Below are 18,407 nucleotides of genomic sequence, written 5' to 3' on the forward strand. Positions count from 1 at the left end.
CAGCACCTAGGGGCAAGTTGCTGGTAATTGTTTATCTGAGATATGTGAATCTGCCAATGACCTCCAGAGAGAAGTTGTCAGTGTTGATGGAGGGGGAGTCTCTACATCGTGGGCCTTACTTCTGGCTTTCTGGTCTTGCTGCTGTATTGTCAGTCCAAATAACTTATCCAAGATATACAAAGAAAACTAATGCATGCCATGGAATGTTTCTGCCCAGTTTACAGCTCTGATATCTCAGACTAATATTGGACATTTCCTGATAAGACAGGATGCTAAGTTTGGATCTACGCCAGCATGCAAGGCATCCCAGCAAATTCTCTGTGTGTATTAACATTGGTTAAGTCGTATGGCAGAATGGATGATAGCTACATTCCTAAAGATGTTCTATGGTAAACTTACTACCAGCACAAGGCCAACAGATCACCATATTTGTGTTGCAAGAATATATGTTGAGTGCTGTTGATTAGGATTGGGGTTGATGCATGGGAAATTCTTCTTGCTGACCAGAAGTATGAAGTCAGGAGGAGCATGGTAGAAACAAAGTAGCCTGTGTTGCTATGAGCCTTGTAGTTCAGGTCTCTGTTCTGAACAAGGCTATCCTTGCTTTTGCTGGTATTTCAAGTCTGTAGTCATTTCACCTTTGCCATGAGTGACTGCTGTCCAAATCTGGGATTCTGATATTCATATTTACAGGATTGGATATAATCTTGTTCTCAGTCAGCACATCCCCTCAGTAGCACAGACTATTCCTTTCTTTCTTCACCGTCTGTTGCACATGAATGCTGACCACTCATTTAAATTTTAATCTACATTATTATCTCCATTCTCATTATAGAACATAGAACATTACAGCACAGTATAGGCCCTTTGGCCCTCGATGTTGTGCTGAACTGTCATACCGATCTCAAGCCCATCTAACCTACACTATTCCATGTACGTCCATATGCTTATCCAATGACGACTTAAATGTACCTAAAGTTGGCGAATCTACGACCGTTGCAGGCAAAGTGTTCCATTCCCTTACTACTCTGAGTAAAGAAACTACCTCTGACATCTGTCCTATATCTTTCACCCCTCAATATAAAGCTATGCCCCCTCGTGCTCGCCGTCACCATCCTAGGAAAAAGGCTCTCCCTATCCACCCTATCTAACTCTCTGATTATTTTATATGTTTCAATTAAGTCACCTCTCAACCTTCTTCTCTCTAATGAAAACAGCCTCAAGTCCCTCAACCTTTCCTCGTAGGACCTTCCCTCCATACCAGGCAACATCCTAGTAAATCTCCTCTGCACCCTTTCCAAAGCTTCCACATCCTTCTTATAATGCGGTGACCAGAACTGCACACAATACTCCAAGTGTGGCCGCACCAGAGTTTTGTACAGCTTCACCATAACCTCTTGGTACCGGAACTCGATCCCTCTATTAATAAAAGCTGAAACACTGTATGCCTTCTTAACAGCCCTGTCAACCTGGGTGGCAACTTTCAAGGATCTGTGTACATGGACACCGAGATCTCTCTGCTCATCTACACTACTAAGAATCTTACCATTAGCCCAGTACTTTGCCTTCCGGTTACTCCTACCAAAGTGCAGCACCTCACACTTGTCTGCATTAAACTCCATTTGCCACCTCTCAGCCCAGCTCTGCAGCTTATCTATGTCACTCTGCAACCTACAACATCCTTCTTCACTATCCACAACTCCACCGACCTTAGTGTCGTCTGCAAATTTACTAACCCATCCTTCTACGCCCTCATCCAGTTCATTTATAAAAATGACAAACAGCAGTGGACCCAACGCCGACCCTTGCTGTACACCACTAGTAACTGGTCTCCAGGATGAACATTTCCCATCAACTACCACCCTCTGTCTTCTTTCAGCAAGCCAATTTCCGATCCAAACTGCTATATCTCCCACAATTCCATTCCTCCGCATTTTGTACAATAGCCTGTTGTGGGGAACCTTATCAAATGCCTTGCTGAAATCCATATACACCACATCAACCTGTTTACTCTCATCTACCTGTTTGGTCACCTTCTCAAAGAACTCAATAAGGTTTGTGAGGCATGATCTTCCCTTCACAAAACCGTGCTGACTATCCCTAATCAATTTATTCTTTTCTAGATGATTATAAATCCTTTCACTTATAACCTTTTCCAACACTTTACCAACAACTGAGGTAAGGCTCACTGGTCTATAATTAGCAGGGTTGTCTCTACTCCCCTTCTTGAACAGGGGGACCACATTTGCTATCCTCCAGTCATCTGGCACTATTCCTGTAGACAATGACGAGTTAAAGATCAATGGGAAAGGGTCGGCAATCTCCTCCCTGGCTTCCCAGAGGATCCGAGGATAAATCCCATCCGGCCCAGGGGACTTATCTACCTGCACCTTCTGAAGGATTTTTAATACCTCTTCCGTGTGAACCTCAATCCCACCTAGTCTAGTAGCTTGTATCTCGGTTTTCTCCTCGACAACATTGTCGTTTTCTAGAGTGAATACTGTTGAAAAATATTCATTTAGCGCTTCTCCTATCTCATCTGACTCCACCACAACTTACCGCTACTATCCTTGATTGGGCCTAATCTTACTTTCGTCATTCTTTTATTCCTTAAATACCTATAGAAAGCCTTACGGTTTACCCCGATCCTATCTGCCAACAACTTCTCATGTCTCCTCCTGGCTCTTCTGAGCTCTCTCTTTAGGTCTTTCCTGGCTACTTCGTAGCCCTCAAGTGTCCTAACTGAGCCTTCACATCTCATCCTAACATAAACCTTCTTCTTCCTCTTGACCAGAGATTCCACCTCCTTCGTAAACCACCGCTCCCGCACTCTACAGCTTCCTCCCTGCCTGACAGGTACATATTTATCTAGGACACACAGGAGCTTTTCCTTGAATAAGCTCCACATTTCTAATGTGCCCATCCCCTGCAGTTTCCTTCCCCATCCTATGCTCCCTAAATCTTGCCTAATCACATCGTAATTGCCTTTCCCCCAGCTATAACTCTTGCCCAGTGGTATACACCTATCCCTTTCCATCACTAAAGTTAAACAGAACAGAATTGTGATCGCTATCACCAAAGTGCTCACCTACTTCCAAATCTAACACCTGGCCGGGCTCATTACCCAGTACCAAATCTAATGTGGCTTGGCCCCTTGTTGGCCTATCTACATACTGTGTCAGGAAGCCCTCCTGCACACACTGGATAAAAACTGACCCATCTATAGTACTCGAACTGTAGTGTTCCCAGTCAATATTTGGAAAGTTGAAGCCCCCCCCATGACAACTACCCTGTCTCTCTCACTGCTATCGAGAATCATCTTTGCTATCCTTTCCTTTACATCTCTGGAACTATTCGGAGGCCTATAGAAAACTCCCAACAGGGTAACCTCTCCTTTATATTACACAGGGAACAAAAGAAATGACCAGGGGGCAGAAAAAGATGCCCACCAGAAGGAAAGTAAAAACGTTCACCAACCTTGGGCCAATGCTAAACATTGGTGTCAGCAAGGGAGAGGAGTGTCACGCAGGAAACAAACTACAGCGTTAACAACAAGTATTCAATCCAGAAGTGTCTTACAATCCGAGCACAGTTCACCATCTGTGGATGGGTGCTATCACTGTTATCCTCTATTAGTATCTATCAGGCCATTTTTCTACATGATATGTTTCTGTTAATGCAATTGAGCTTTGGTTACAACAAATGACTAGTTATTACAATCTTAATTTGCTGCATACAAGTTGAGACCTTTATAATGTGCAGGCTGGTAGTCGGTGGTATAATAAACAAACCACAGCAAGAGTGCGGAAAGACGAGAAATGATACAAAGCCACACAAGGGCAAGTGACCAGAAACAGGGCAAAGAGATCGGTTTTCAAAAAGAAAGACAGGAGTTCCACAGCTTAGGATCTCAACAGTTGAAAACATGGGAATAATTAAAATTCATGGAATACTTCAAAATGTCAGAATTAAAGGAGTTCAGATACCTTGGAAGGTTGTGGTATGGAGGAAATTACAGAGAAAAGGAGCGGATGTGCTCCAAAAGGATTTGACAATTTAGGTATGTAATGTTGAAAGCAAAGTGTTATATAATTGGGGCCAACATAGTCAGAATGCAAAAGTATAATGGATGAATGAGACTGGGTGCAAGCTAGGATATAGGTCTATAGCCTTGTATGCCTTGGCATCACAAGTGCACATCTAAACACTTTTTATATGTTATGAGAGTTTCTGCCTCTACCACCCTTAAAGGCCATGAGCTCTGGATCCCCATCACCCTCTGGGAAAAAAGACCTTACCTCACATCTCTAATCCTCCTATTCCTTATCCTAAGTCTATACCTCATGGTCATTGATCCCTCTGCCAAGGACAAAAGTTTCATTCTGTCTACCCTATCAATGCCCTCATTATTTTATACATTTCATCATGTTACACCTCAGTCTCCTCTGTTCCAAGGAAAACAACTCCAGTCTGTCCAGTCTCTCTTGATAACTAAAACTGTCCAGTCAAGGCAACATCCTGGTAAATCTCCACTGCACCGTCTCTTGTGCAATCACATCCCCAAAATAAACATCTCATTACTTAATAAAAAAGAAATACTGGGCTGTCAAGCACTTGCAGCATCCTAAGATAATAAAATGTGAGGCTGGATGAACACAGCAGGCCAAGCAGCATCTCAGGAGCACCAAAGCTGACGTTTCGGGCCTAGACCCTTCATCAGAGAGGGGGATGGGGGGAGGGAACTGGAATAAATAGGGAGAGAGGGGGAGGCGGACCGAAGATGGAGAGTAAAGAAGATAGGTGGAGAGGGTGTAGGTGGGGAGGTAGGGAGGGGATAGGTCAGTCCAGGGAAGACGGACAGGTCAAGGAGGTGGGATGAGGTTAGTAGGTAGCTGGGGGTGCGGCTTGGGGTGGGAGGAAGGGATGGGTGAGAGGAAGAACCGGTTAGGGAGGCAGAGACAGGTTGGACTGGTTTTGGGATGCAGTGGGTGGGGGGGAAGAGCTGGGCTGGTTGTGTGGTGCAGTGGGGGGAGGGGATGAACTGGGCTGGTTTAGGGATGCAGTAGGGGAAGGGGAGATTTTGAAACTGGTGAAGTCCACATTGATACCATATGGCTGCAGGGCTCCCAGGCGGAATATGAGTTGCTGTTCCTGCAACCTTCGGGTGGCATCATTGTGGCAGTGCAGGAGGCCCATGATGGACATGTCATCAAGAGAATGGGAGGGGGAGTGGAAATGGTTTGCGACTGGGAGGTGCAGTTGTTTGTTGCGAACTGAGCGGAGGTGTTCTGCAAAGCGGTCCCCAAGCCTCCGCTTGGTTTCCCCAATGTAGAGGAAGCCGCACCGGGTACAGTGGATGCAGTATACCACATTGGCAGATGTGCAGGTGAACCTCTGCTTAATGTGGAATGTCATCTTGGGGCCTAGGATGGGGGTGAGGGAGGAGGTGTGGGGACAAGTGTAGCATTTCCTGCGGTTGCAGGGGAAGGTGCCGGGTGTGGTGGGGTTGGAGGGCAGTGTGGAGCGAACAAGGGAGTCACGGAGAGAGTGGTCTCTCCGGAAAGCAGACAGGGGAGGGGATGGAAAAATGTCCCTCCCCCCATCCCCCTCTCTGATGAAGGGTCTAGGCCCGAAACGTCAGCTTTGGTGCTCCTGAGATGCTGCTTGGCCTGCTGTGTTCATCCAGCCTCACATTTTATTATCTTGGAATCTCCAGCATCTGCAGTTCCCATTATCTCTGCAGCATCCTAAGGTTGTGAAAGCAAGATAAAAATTGTAAGTGCACTTCTTAAGGCATTCGCTAATATGCTTCTGTTCACATTGTTTCAGGACTTAAACAGCTTGCTTTGAGTTAACGTCTCTGTTAAACAATGATAAAGGATACACATCCAGATACGTCATGTCCCTGCATATAATTATTGCAAAACAGTGTTGATGTGGATGGCTAGTCATGCTGCTCCAACCTGTTATTCACCTTCATTCTGCCATTAGCACTGGATTAATAGAATCTTAATCAACCACTTTCCACTGCATATTTCAAACAACACTTTGCATTCTGAAAGGATTATGTTTGAGTAGCTTTAAGATTGGATTTCTATTTTTGCCTACTAGGCAGTTTCTCTTCATTCAGAATTCTTCAAATTAACAAATGTATCTTAATTGAATGTTTGGAAAATTTCTCAACAAGATGCAAATGTAACCCATGGGGTGTCTAAAGTTTTAGTTATGGCTTGAGATTTTGCTCGATGCAACTTTAGACAACGGACTTTGGATGATTACCTATGGGAATTGAAACTTTTCTCAGAAGAAGGAAGCTTTATAAAATACACAGCAGCCATTCAAAGAAAGGTAAAAAGAAGAGATGTTTTGAAATAAAATGGTGTTTATGTGTTTATTAATGTCCGTTTTGTGTTAAGATGCAGTTTTTGTGCTCGTTCTTCAGTAAGAAAATTAATGCATGTTATTTCGTAATTTCCCAGGCTCATTTTATCTTGCAAACTTCCATTCATGATTTTAGTTTGTTGTAGTGTGTTGAATTTTTGCTATTATAAGTTTTATGTCTATATTAGTAACACAGTCAGCCATGAACTTTCCAATTTTCAATTCTTTTCGTCTTAGTTTCCACATGGCATTGAAATCAATAACTCTCTCAATGAATCCTTCTCTAATTTCTTTTCCCAGAAGCTGAGAAACCTCTTCCTCTTCTTAATCATTCCTTCCAGGCATTTAAAAGCCATGCCTCAGATCCTTACTCAGTTTATTTCACATTAAATCATTTCCTTCGCTTCTCTTTTTTAACTGTAGTTTGTTTTAACATTTTAACTCAATGCAGCCATGTTGTACACTTGGAACACAAGCACACACAGTTCCTAAGCCACAGAAAAGGCAACAGTATAATGAATATTTCAATTATTCACATTCATTTCATTATAACATTGCCTTGAATATCAGAACCAACAGCAGATTTTCTTCATAGAATACAATAATTTCAATTACTGCTCCCTTTGCGATATGCCCATGTGGCACTGTGGTAGTGCCCCCACCTCTCAGCCGCAAGTCTTAGGTTCAAATCAAACCTGATCCAGAGAATTGCCATAACATATCTGAATAGGTTGATGAAAAATATCTATATATTAGCGACAGTGTTGTTCCTCAAACCAGACCACTTTTTACTGGCTAAGTGATACAAAGCTACTACTACATTCACCCTGGAAATACTAGAGTAGAAATTGTTATAAAACAGACATCAAACTACACCAATCCAGCTGTGATAGTCAGCTGCATTCAATTTATGCAGATATTGGTCCTGCTGCTAAATTCAGAAGGAGAACATTCTTTTAGCGCTTGCTGGATCAGAAATTAGGAGATTGAGATATGCGAAGAAATGGTTAAACAGCACGACCTTCAGGAATCATGATGCTATGAGGATGTACCATTTCATGATTAAGAGAGATTGATAAGACCATAAGAAGTAGGAGCATAAGCAGGGCATTCAGCCCATCAACTCTGCTGCATCATTCAAAGGATCATGGTTGATCTGAATCCTGAGCTCTATCTTCCTGACTTATCCCCACAACCCTTAATCCCTTACTGATTAAAATCTGTCCATCTTGGCCTTGAGTACACTTACAATTAGCACCCTTTTGTAAAAAATTCTACAGATTGACTCCCCTCAGAGGAAATTCCTTCTTAGCTCTGTTTTAAATGGGAAACCCCTTATTCCGAGAGTATGCCACTTGATCCTAGAATCTTTTGAATCCATTCTACCATTTTCACATGGCTGATACCCTTCTCAACCCTATTTTTTAGAATCCCTACAGTGTGGAAGCAGGCCATTTGCCCCTTTAAGTCCACACTGACCCTCTGAAGACCCTTCTTCCCATATCTACTCTGCTACCATACCTATTCCTCTGTATTTTCCATGGCCAATCCACCTAACCTGCACATCTTTGGACTGTGAGAGTTGACCCATGCAGAAAGAGGGAGAATGTGCAAACTCCACGCAGAGAGTTGCCCAAGGGTGAAATTGAACTTTGGTTGCTGGTGCTGTGAGGCAGGACTACTGAACCACTGAGCCACAGTGCTGCCCCAATCTCTTGCCTTCTCCCACTAATACTTGATCCCTTATGAATCAAGAGCCTATCTATTTCTGTCATAAATACACCCAATGACTTGGCCTCTACAGCCTTCTGTGGCAATGAGTTCAACAGACTAACAACCCTCTGGCTGAAAAAACTTCCTCCTCGTCTCAGTTCTAAAGGGTTGTCCCTGTATTCTGAGGCTGTGCCCTCAAGCCCTGGTAACTCCTACTCAATACAGCCCTCTCAGTATTCTGCAAGTTTCAATCAAATCCCGTCCCCCCACCTCATTTTTCTAAATGCTATTGAGTACAGACCGAGAGTTCTCAACTGCTCTTCATAAGACAAGCACTTTATCCTTGGGATCATGCTCGTAAACTCAACCCACTCTCCCTCAACTCATAAGACAGTCATCCAGGATCAACCTCGTGAACTTTCTCTGAATTGCCTCTAATGCTAATGTAATTTTCTTCTGATAAGGGGACCAAAACTGTCCACGATATTAAACTGTCTTGTATATTTTAGCATATTTTTAATATTTCATTCCTTTTCAAATAAAGGCCAACATTCCATTTGCCTTCTTTATTACCTGCAGAATTTGGTTGCTGGCTTTTTTGTGGTTTATACAGAAAGACCCCCAAAATCTTCCATGCTGCAGCTTGCTGTAGTCTTTCTCCATTTAAATAATATTCAGCTCTTCTCTTCTTCCAGCCAAATTGCATAATCTAATCTCATTTGAGGTGTATATCCCTGACTGTATGTTGAATTAGTCTGTAAATAAAAAGTTGTTGGTAAAATGGAGATTCACTTTTGCAGAGCCATTTAAGAGATCTCCTATCATGCCAATCATGAGATGAAGTGATGATATTCAGAATGCCTGTTCAAGAGCCCCATACAAAATGGTCCTAGAATAGTCTTTGCTCAAGTGGCCCAGATATTCCGATAGCCGTAAAGTTGTTTCTGCAGCATGGACTGGAACTGCCTGTCAGGAACCCTGCAGAATCCCAGACAAGATTCCAATGAGAAATTCCCCTGCCTTAAATACCCTCCAATAAAAATTCTCAATGTTAGACAATATGGAAAGTTACACTTCCATTAAGTTCAAACTAGCCAGAAAATGTTAGCCATTTTCAGAAATAAGTCTAAGTCCTAGGTAGCTATTAAGCTGACCACGCAACGAACAACTCCCCCCTCACCACAATGACACCTCGTGTGATCCTTTTCAATGACTTCCCCAACCTGTCATAAAACATCACAAACCAACATGGCTTTGTCTACCAGCCAGGCACCTCCCCAACAACCCTGCCTCTGGACAGATCTCCTTTGGCCGCAATATCCCAACACCCCCCTCCCCTCCCCAAGCCTCAACAATACTGTCCCCATCACCACCAACATGCTCCATACCCATCCACCATCCCCTCTGCTGCCCCAGCAGACTGATATCATCCCTCTCCACCATGCTGACCCCAAACCTCCCTCACCCCCAGCAGCACCAATTCCCCTAAACCCACCAGGCACTCTTGCACCAACCAACCTCAGCAAATCCCTCTTGCTCTCCATCCACAATATTCTCTCTCTACTAGCCCAGACATTACCCTGGCCACAGCATCCACGTGTATTTCTGAAGGAGCCAGGATCAGAATTTCTAGCTAAAAATAAATGAGTTGAGTGGCAATCTTATTCTGACTGTCAGGTCTCAGCATATCTGAGCCATTGTATTGGATTTAACTTCAATCTCTGTTGATAGATGTTGGTGTGTTTGCTGAACTGGGAGGTTTGATAGCATTGAGGATTGATAGCATTTAGCAAATATCTACAACCAGCACTCAGGCTACATATCTTCACTCAAACCCTGAACCGCTGTTTATGTTTCAAGCATCACATTTATGTAAAGTCTTGAAATACATACACAAGGACAGACTTTGCTCTCCGTCCACATAGTCTTCCTTGAGGAGATCAGAAGTCAGACAATCAGTTGCAATATACTCGATCTACAATTTTCCAAATATTAATCCGGAGAGATTTAGGAGCCATGATCGAAGATTTACATCAGCCTCCAAACCCAATTCTCCACATTCCTATCAAGCAGAGTTCCATAATAGTGTCAAATTTGCAATATGAAATTAATGGAAAGGCAAGATCTGACTGATTCATCAAGGCTGTCCCATGCTTGGGTGTCTGAACCACAATAAATATTCCCTCTGTCCCTTTGTCTGTACTTTCCCATTCATGTGTTCTCAAGAAAATCAAAGAAAAATCCATAGACCTGAATAACCCTTTCCAACTCCTCCCACACGCAACTGAAAACAATCTAGGAGATCGCATACTCTAAAGCCACTTACCTACTATACATTGCAGTCTGTAACTCTGTCTGGCACCCTTCTCATGGCATAAGGGCACTCACCACTTTTATGCTAGTTACATACATATCTGTGTGCCCGTTCAGAGTACAAACAGAAAACAAAGGAAAAAAGTTAACAAGATAACAAAGTTAATTGCAGGCACAAGGAACAATGGAGAAATGAAAATTTCTACATATCTGGCAGAAACAATGGTATTTCAGCCACAGACTAAACAGTTTGGTTCATTTAGAACATTTCAGAACAAATTTATAACCAAAACTAAACAAGGGCAAGGAGCAGCATCGCCCTTCAAAACTAAGACAAATAGAATTGGGTAATTCTGGATTAGTGCCCAATGCAACTTGTCTGTATAGGATGTTACAACTAGTCCAGGCTAGATTTTTGAGTGAACTCGTCTCAGTCAAGGTAACAATGAAGGCTTTGAATTGGCTTCAGCTCCTCTAACGTAGGGCTGGACAACTGAGCAAAATGCATGCCCCCGATTGCTTTCAGAAAAGCTGTATTTGTTGACATGGGACGACGGCATAACTCCTGCAATTGAAGAGGATCACGTGGTGGTTGACATTCATCGCAATGTATTCCAGCAAGGAATCAGAAACAAATTCAGATGTATTCATGTTGCTAACTCTTTTATCTTTACAGATCAGTCAGCTCCCTGATTCAGTGTCTGCTGCATTGTTGCTAATTCCCGCGGGCAGTGGTAAGCATCCTTGATCAAAGAAGAGTAAATTCACAGCCATGGATTCTGGCTTGTGACCCAGAAGCAGAATATTGAACTTTTAACCTATGATGTAGCAGTAGTCATCTTATTACTGCACAGGCCCCATAAGCAGCAATGAATTAACTCTTAGATGATCTGTTGCTGTGACGCTGACACTGAGGGATAAATAATGACCAGGAGACTGGGGAGCTGTTCTGTAAAACAGTGCCATGGAATCTGTTACATTCACCTGAGGACATTTTCAAAATGTGAGATAAAATTTGATATAGGAGATATTATTGTTCATACAACATGTGAGCAGTGATACAGATTCCATTTAGCTGCCTCACGCTAGCAGTTGTGGCAATCTGAAAATTTCTGCAGTCACAACTTTAAGTTCCTTGCTCATGCAGACAGTCAGCAGCAGCAAGAGTTGTATCTTCAACAGCCCTACAGAGGAAACCTTTGTGACAAAATTGAAGAAGGCCGAATCTCCAGTCAATGGTAAAAACATTCCAGACTTAGTACAAGACGTTGTACTGCAGGAGAGTATTGAAATCCTTGGAGCTGGAGTATTAATCACTCCAGGCAGTTACAGATCATATTGCGTCCCAATAAGCTGTAAGAGCAGTCCCATGTTGGAGTTCAGGTGGAGAGCTTACAGACACAAGCAGATACCAGTATTAATGTTAAAACACCTGGTGAGCAGCGGAGATAGTAGGAACTGCTGATGCTGGAGTCTGAGATAGCAAGGTGAGGAGCTGGATGAATACAGCAGGCTAGGCAGCATCAGAGGAGCAGGAAAGCTGACATTTCAGATCTGGACCCTTCGGGAAAGGGGCTCTGAAATAAATAGAGAGGGGGTGTGATGATAGAAGGTGGATAGTGGAGCAGATGGTTGGGAGAGAAGATGGACAGGTCAGGGAGGCGGGGATGAAGCTAGTAAAGGTGAGTGTAGGCAGGAAGTTGGGATCGGAGTTGATCAGTGAGGAGGGAGGACATGATAGGTGGGAGGGAAGACGGACAGGTCAAGGAGGTGGGGATGAGAGGGGCGGTCCTGGGAAGAGGTCGGGGTGAGGAGATTTTGAAGCTTGTAAAGTCCACATTGAGACCATTGGTTTGTGGGGTTCCAAGGCGGAATATGAAGTGCTGGTCCTCCAGTTTCTGGGTGGTGTTGTTGGCTGTTCCTCCAGTTTCCGGATGGATACAAGAGCTACAATAGCAGAAATCAAGGACCGCAGATGCAATTCAAGTTGAAGACACAGACCTGAAGTCAGAACTAAATTGATAAACAGGCAGTTTTGATGACTAAAAGGGTGTGGATTCATGGAATGAGAAAATTAAGTGGGTTTATTAAGGCTACAGTAAATGTTGGAAACCTTCATTTCAGCTACAAAAGGTGGGAGTCTTCCGTTTTGACCACTCAAAGCTGGGGAAAACCTTGTAGTAAAATTAAAATCATTTTAAGCAAGAAAAATGATTACATTAGGAAGGCATTACATTAGAAATTACATTGACAGTAAGATATAATTTTGTTGCTTGGTTGCACCGAACTTTAAAATACTTTTGCTGTTGAAGCTTTTCATCTTGCATTCATCCTGACAATTTGCAAGAATACAAATTCAAAAGGAAGACCAACATTTTTACTGAATGAGAGGAGACTGCTGATTGGTTGACGAAAGTGGACTCTGATTAGTTAGAGGCATTGTTATGAAGAATGTATCATTAATGTAAGATTTGTAACATTCAGAAGAGAGAAATTATTTAGGGAAAGTCATACAAGTGGTGAATGTAACTGAGGTTCAGAACCAGCACAAACTAACCTTGAAGGGAAAAGGTCAAACCTGTCCCAGAAGATCAGAAGAATCTATTCAGTTCTAAAAGGGAGCTGGTGGTGTTATGGTATCGTCAATGCAATAGTAATCCAGAAACCCAGGCAATGTTATGTGGATAACACGGTGTAGAGCTGGATGAACATAGCAGGCCAAGCAGCATCAGAACAGATCTAGCAACTCAACATTGGGCACTAATGAGGTGCTGTAGGCTAGCAGCTGCAGTAGTAGAATTATATTCCAATACAATTTGAAAGCTTATGGCACTGCATATCCCCCACTGTACCATCACCATCAAACCAGGGTATCAATCCTGATTCAAGAAGATTGAAGGGGACATGCCAGTAGCAGCACGAGGCACTTCTAAAAATGGAGTGCCAACCTGGTGAAGATATAAAACAGGACAATCTGCATGTCAAACAGTACATGCTGCAACTGATATACAGAGATAAGTGATTCCACAACGAATTGGTTAGACCTAAAGCTCAACAGTCCTGCTGCACCTAGTCACAAATAGTGATGGACAATTAAACAATGCTCTGGAGGAGGAGGAGCTTCTAAAATTATCCCCATTCTGAAAGGTCAATGAACCCAGTTCAGCAGTGAAAAAGGTAAGGCTGAAACATTTGCAACAATCTTTGGTTAGAAGTGCCAATTGGATGATCCATCTCCTCCAATGATACCCAGCATCACAGATGCCAGTCTTAAGCCAATTCGATTCACTCCACATGATATCAGGAAATGGCTAAAGGCTTTGTTTACTACAGGAGCAATGTGCCATGATGCTCTGGCAATGATACTGAAGTCTTGTGCTCCAGTACTTGCCAAACCCCTATCCAAGCTGTTTCAATATAGCTACAATGTTGGCATCTATCCGACAATGTGGAAAATCGCCTGGACATATCCAATTCACAAAATGTTGGACAACCCAACCAATTATTGCCTCATCAGTCTACTATTGATTGTGAGTGTCCAGTGACATTCAGTTTGGGTTCAGCTAGGGCACACAGCTCCTGTCCTCATTACAGCCTTGGTTCAAACGTAAAAGGCGCTGAAATCCAGGGGCGAGGTGACAGTGACTGCCTATGGCATCAAGGCTGCATTCAACCAAGTGTAGTATAAAGAGGCCCATATAACCAACAGTCTCAAATGAATTCCAGACCTCAAGGCACTCGCAGATAACATGCAGCCACAGGTGACATACTGAGCCATGGTGCAAAAAGTAAACTGTCTATTCTATATTTTCTTTGAGGTAGATCCCTGGGTTGCACTTAAATTCAAAAAAGTGATTTTGTGCTTAAAAAGGCTAGAGATCACCTTTGAAAAGTGTTACTTTCCTGCACCAGTTTTTTCTGTGGTTTAAAAGAAGTATCACAATGAACTTTCTATATAAATGTAGAGAAATGCATTGGCACATTTTTGTCACTTTCTGAATTAACCTAAGATTTATCACCCATTTATTTTTATTTTGTGGCCCACGTTTGATAAGAATTGACTTATGTCAGTCAATAGAGAACTTTCCAGCTACCTGAGACAGAACATGAGCCTTATATAACTTCAAACTGAAGGTCAGGAGCTGAAAAAGCATCATTCTAGATTCCGTTTTCAAAATAAAAGTAAAAGAAGAAGAACTAATAGGCCAAGAACTGGGTACCTTAACAATTTTGATACAATTTTTCACAGTTATCTGTTGTGGCTTATCACGTTTACACAGTGTACAAGATAAATAGACTTGGTAGGTTAATTGAGTATATTTGCAGGAGAGTTTTGCAGAGAAATTAACACTGACCTTGTCTCGTATAGGATCATTGCCCCCAGATCAGAAGTTTTTTTTAAAAAAGACTTTGGATATTTGAGAACATGATCAAGTTAATGTTTCAGTGCAATATCAAGGGAATTTTAGCTGTGCCATTCTCCGGATCAGATGCTGAACTGAGATCTTACCTGTCATCTTCAGGTGAAAGTAAATCAACAATAACTGTTGACAATAAGAATAAAAGAGTTCTCCTGGTGCCCTGGCCAATATTATCAAATCAAATTTATGAGTCATTCAGCATTGTTGCTTATGGCACCTTACTGTGGGCAATTTATCTGACATTCCAACCAAATAAATTCACTCTAAATTTTGGGGTATCCTCAGCCTGTGAAAGACATTGTATCAATGCAGGCTCTTTGTTTTAGAACCGTGTTTCTCATGTGATTAAATTGGTGCAATGATATTGTACGTATAACTGTTATTGACAGTGTGTTGAAAGCATTGTTGTGCATTTGAACACACAGAATCTTATGATGGACCTACACATTTCAATGTTAAACTACTAAAATTTGTAAACTAGATAATCTAAAATGATAGCCAACTGTAAATAATGAAGATGATAAAATGTGAGGCTGGATGAACACAGCAGGCCCAGCAGCATGTCAGCTTTCTCCACTGTTTTTCAGAAATCAAATATAAACGTACATTTCTTTATATTGAAGTACATTTCTTTATATTGAATCCTATTTCTCATTATAGACTTTGAAAGTCTACATATATGCTTTTATGTTCGTCAAAAATACCCAATACACTTGATGTATTCAACATGTTTTAACTTATTTTTTTTCTATTTTAGCAGATGCTTAACCAAATGGGGTAAAACAGTAGCAAGAGGAATTTCAGATTAATGTGTCAAACATTTATTGTATGAATCCACATCACAATTGAAAAGCCAAAGAGTAACATCAACATTTTGTAGCAATTAAATGTTGTGGAACAGTGAAAGAAATGTTCTGATGTCATGTAATTGGCCGGAACAGCTATGACTAAATGGCTCATCAACAAAAAAAATCGCTTTCTTATATTTAAATATCTTTAAAGTTAAACCAAATATGCTGTAATCTCATTGAGTTGTCAGAAAGTAACACACAACTGACTTTGTCAGTGGAAGCGGGTATTGTGCGATAGATTTTGCTTGCTTCATAATTCCTCCTTTTTCTGTTGTTTTCTCAACAAGATGATTTCCTGTGGTCCAATGCAATCGTTTGCTCAGTGCCTTATTCGGAGAAAAATAGTGACTGCTGATAGTATTCAAGAGACCAATCTCCGTCGCTCTTTATCGACCATTGACCTCATTGCTCTGGGCATTGGAAGCATGCTGGGTGCTGGTGCATATGTATTGGCTGGAGAAGTTGCCAACAGACAATCTGGGCCCAGCATTGTAATCTCTTTCCTAATTGCTGCACTTGCATCAGTGTTGGCAGGGCTATGTTATGCAGAGTTTGGTGCGAGGGTACCAAAGACTGGATCGGCTTATCTCTACAGCTATGTTACCATTGGAGAATTTTTGGCTTTCATTACTGGTTGGAATTTAATTCTCTCATATGTCATTGGCGAGTACCTATTATTATCCTCTTGTTATCATTGTTGCAATATAGTACCTTAGTTAATAATGTAATGAAACAAAGTCATTGGAATTTTGAATTGATAGTTCTATCACTATTGTGTTGGAATTTCAGCCCCATTAATGCTACTTCTGCTACCACTGGGATTTTACTTGTCTATCTCAGTCTTGAATGTATTCATTAATTCCACAGTTCTTTAGGATTGAGGATTCCAAAGATTACCAAGTGGAAATATTCCTCCTTATCTTCTTCTCAAATGGGTGATCAGCCTCATTGCAACTTCCGCTAAACTTCCCATGAGAGAAACATCCTCTCAGCACATACCCTGTCAAATCTCCTTAGAAAGCTATGCTTAAATAATATCTCCACTAATTCTTCCAAACTGCAATGAGCATAGGCCCAATCAGCTCAGTGTGTCTTCTGAAGACAATACTACATCCCAGGAATCAACCTAGTGAACCTTCACTGAATTAATCCAATGCAAGTAAAGCTTACCTTAAATAAGGAGACCAAAGCAGTACACAGTGCCTTAGGTATGATGTTAACAATGCAAGATTTTCTGCTGTTTATATTCTATCCTCTTTGCAATGAATACTTGCCTCCCTAATTAATTGCTTCACATTGAAACTAACATTTTTTGTGTTTAAAGTACATGATGTGCCCTGGTTATTGTTATGTAACTCTAATTTCTTTGGTCTCTGTCCATTTAAAAGTAAAGTTGCTTTCTCTTCACATCTTCAACACCCTTTTGCAACTCTTAGTTTCCATGACGAAAGAATTCTTCTGCCGCTATAAAAGATTGTCCTTTGAACCCTCCTCACAATTTGCTTTCCGACTGACCTTTCTATTAGAGGCAAATGTGCCCTCAATGCACCCAAACCACACCATCCAATTAATACAGAGTAGAAATATTTGCTACCCTGACAGTGATCTCTCTGGCACTCCCCAAGGTGGCAAAATTGAAAATGGCCCATGTATCTTAGCAAAAAACTGAAAGAACTGCAGATGTTATAAATTAGAAACAAAAACATAAATTGCTGGAAAGGTTGAGCAGGTCTGGCAGCCTCTGTGGAGGGAGATTTGAGATAACATTTTGGATCCAGTTACTCTTCCTCAGACCCTTAGCTCTTTGTTTCCGGTTAGCCAATCCTCTATCCAAGCTAATGTCAATGCCTCCAGCAATGCTCTTATCTCGTGTAGTAACTTTTGTTTATTGAAACATTATTGTCTTTTGGAGATCCAAATATTCTATATCCACTGGTTCCCCTTTACCTATCCTGCTTATAACATTCCTAAAGAAATTTAATATTTATAAAATATGATTGCTGAAGAAATTCTGTATGTCTGGCATCATCTGTAAAGAGAGAAACAGAATAGATATTTCAAGCCGAGTATGACTCTTTTTCAGAAGAAGAGTCTCTGCCTCCTGAGGAAGAGTCATAGTAAAGTCAAAATGTGAATTTTGTTTTCTCGCCACAGATTTTGCCAGACCTGCTGAGTTTCTGCAATGACTTGTGTGTTGTTTTACTCTGTTTAATTGTGTTATGATTTTCGAAATGTCCTGCCACTTCTTCCTTAAGACTGAAAGCCAATATTTTCCCAATGATGAACATCATACATCATTGAACTGCCTTTTTTGGATTTTCTTTGATATTTATTCCAATTGATTTTAATGGTATGAAGACCACACCGGATGTATCGTAGATAACCAATCTGACAATATCTGGTTTACTCTATTGGCAAAAAGCAAAATTATCACCAGTTAGTTTCCTGAAGATAAAAGTGCTTTTACCCAGTCTTATGTTACAATTTTTTTTCTACTTCAGGCACATCTAGTGTGGCGAGAGCGTGGAGTGGTACTTTTGATGAACTGTTAGGCAAATACATGGAAAACTTTCTCAGCAGCTACGTGAAAATGGATGTGCCAGGATTGGCAAAATATCCAGATTTCTTTGCAGTGTGTTTGATAATTTTATTGGCAGGTAACATTAATTTATAATATCATTAATATATTAGAAATTCTGCGATCGTTTTCAAAAAAAAACATTGAAGT

At 41.5% G+C, this 18,407-nt stretch overlaps 1 protein-coding gene across 1 annotated transcript in view; it reads left to right on the plus strand.

Moving 5' to 3' along the window:
• LOC125458427 (cationic amino acid transporter 2-like) overlaps positions 1-18,407 on the plus strand; it is a 147,076-nt gene that overhangs the window by 90,598 nt on the left and 38,071 nt on the right. The window contains 2 exon segments of the mRNA XM_059650506.1: positions 15,967-16,342; positions 18,181-18,336. Of these exon segments, the coding sequence (XP_059506489.1) occupies positions 15,967-16,342; positions 18,181-18,336 (532 nt within the window).

This window comes from Stegostoma tigrinum, chromosome 13 (assembly GCF_030684315.1).
Source record: "Stegostoma tigrinum isolate sSteTig4 chromosome 13, sSteTig4.hap1, whole genome shotgun sequence".
Lineage (NCBI taxonomy): Eukaryota > Metazoa > Chordata > Chondrichthyes > Orectolobiformes > Stegostomatidae > Stegostoma > Stegostoma tigrinum.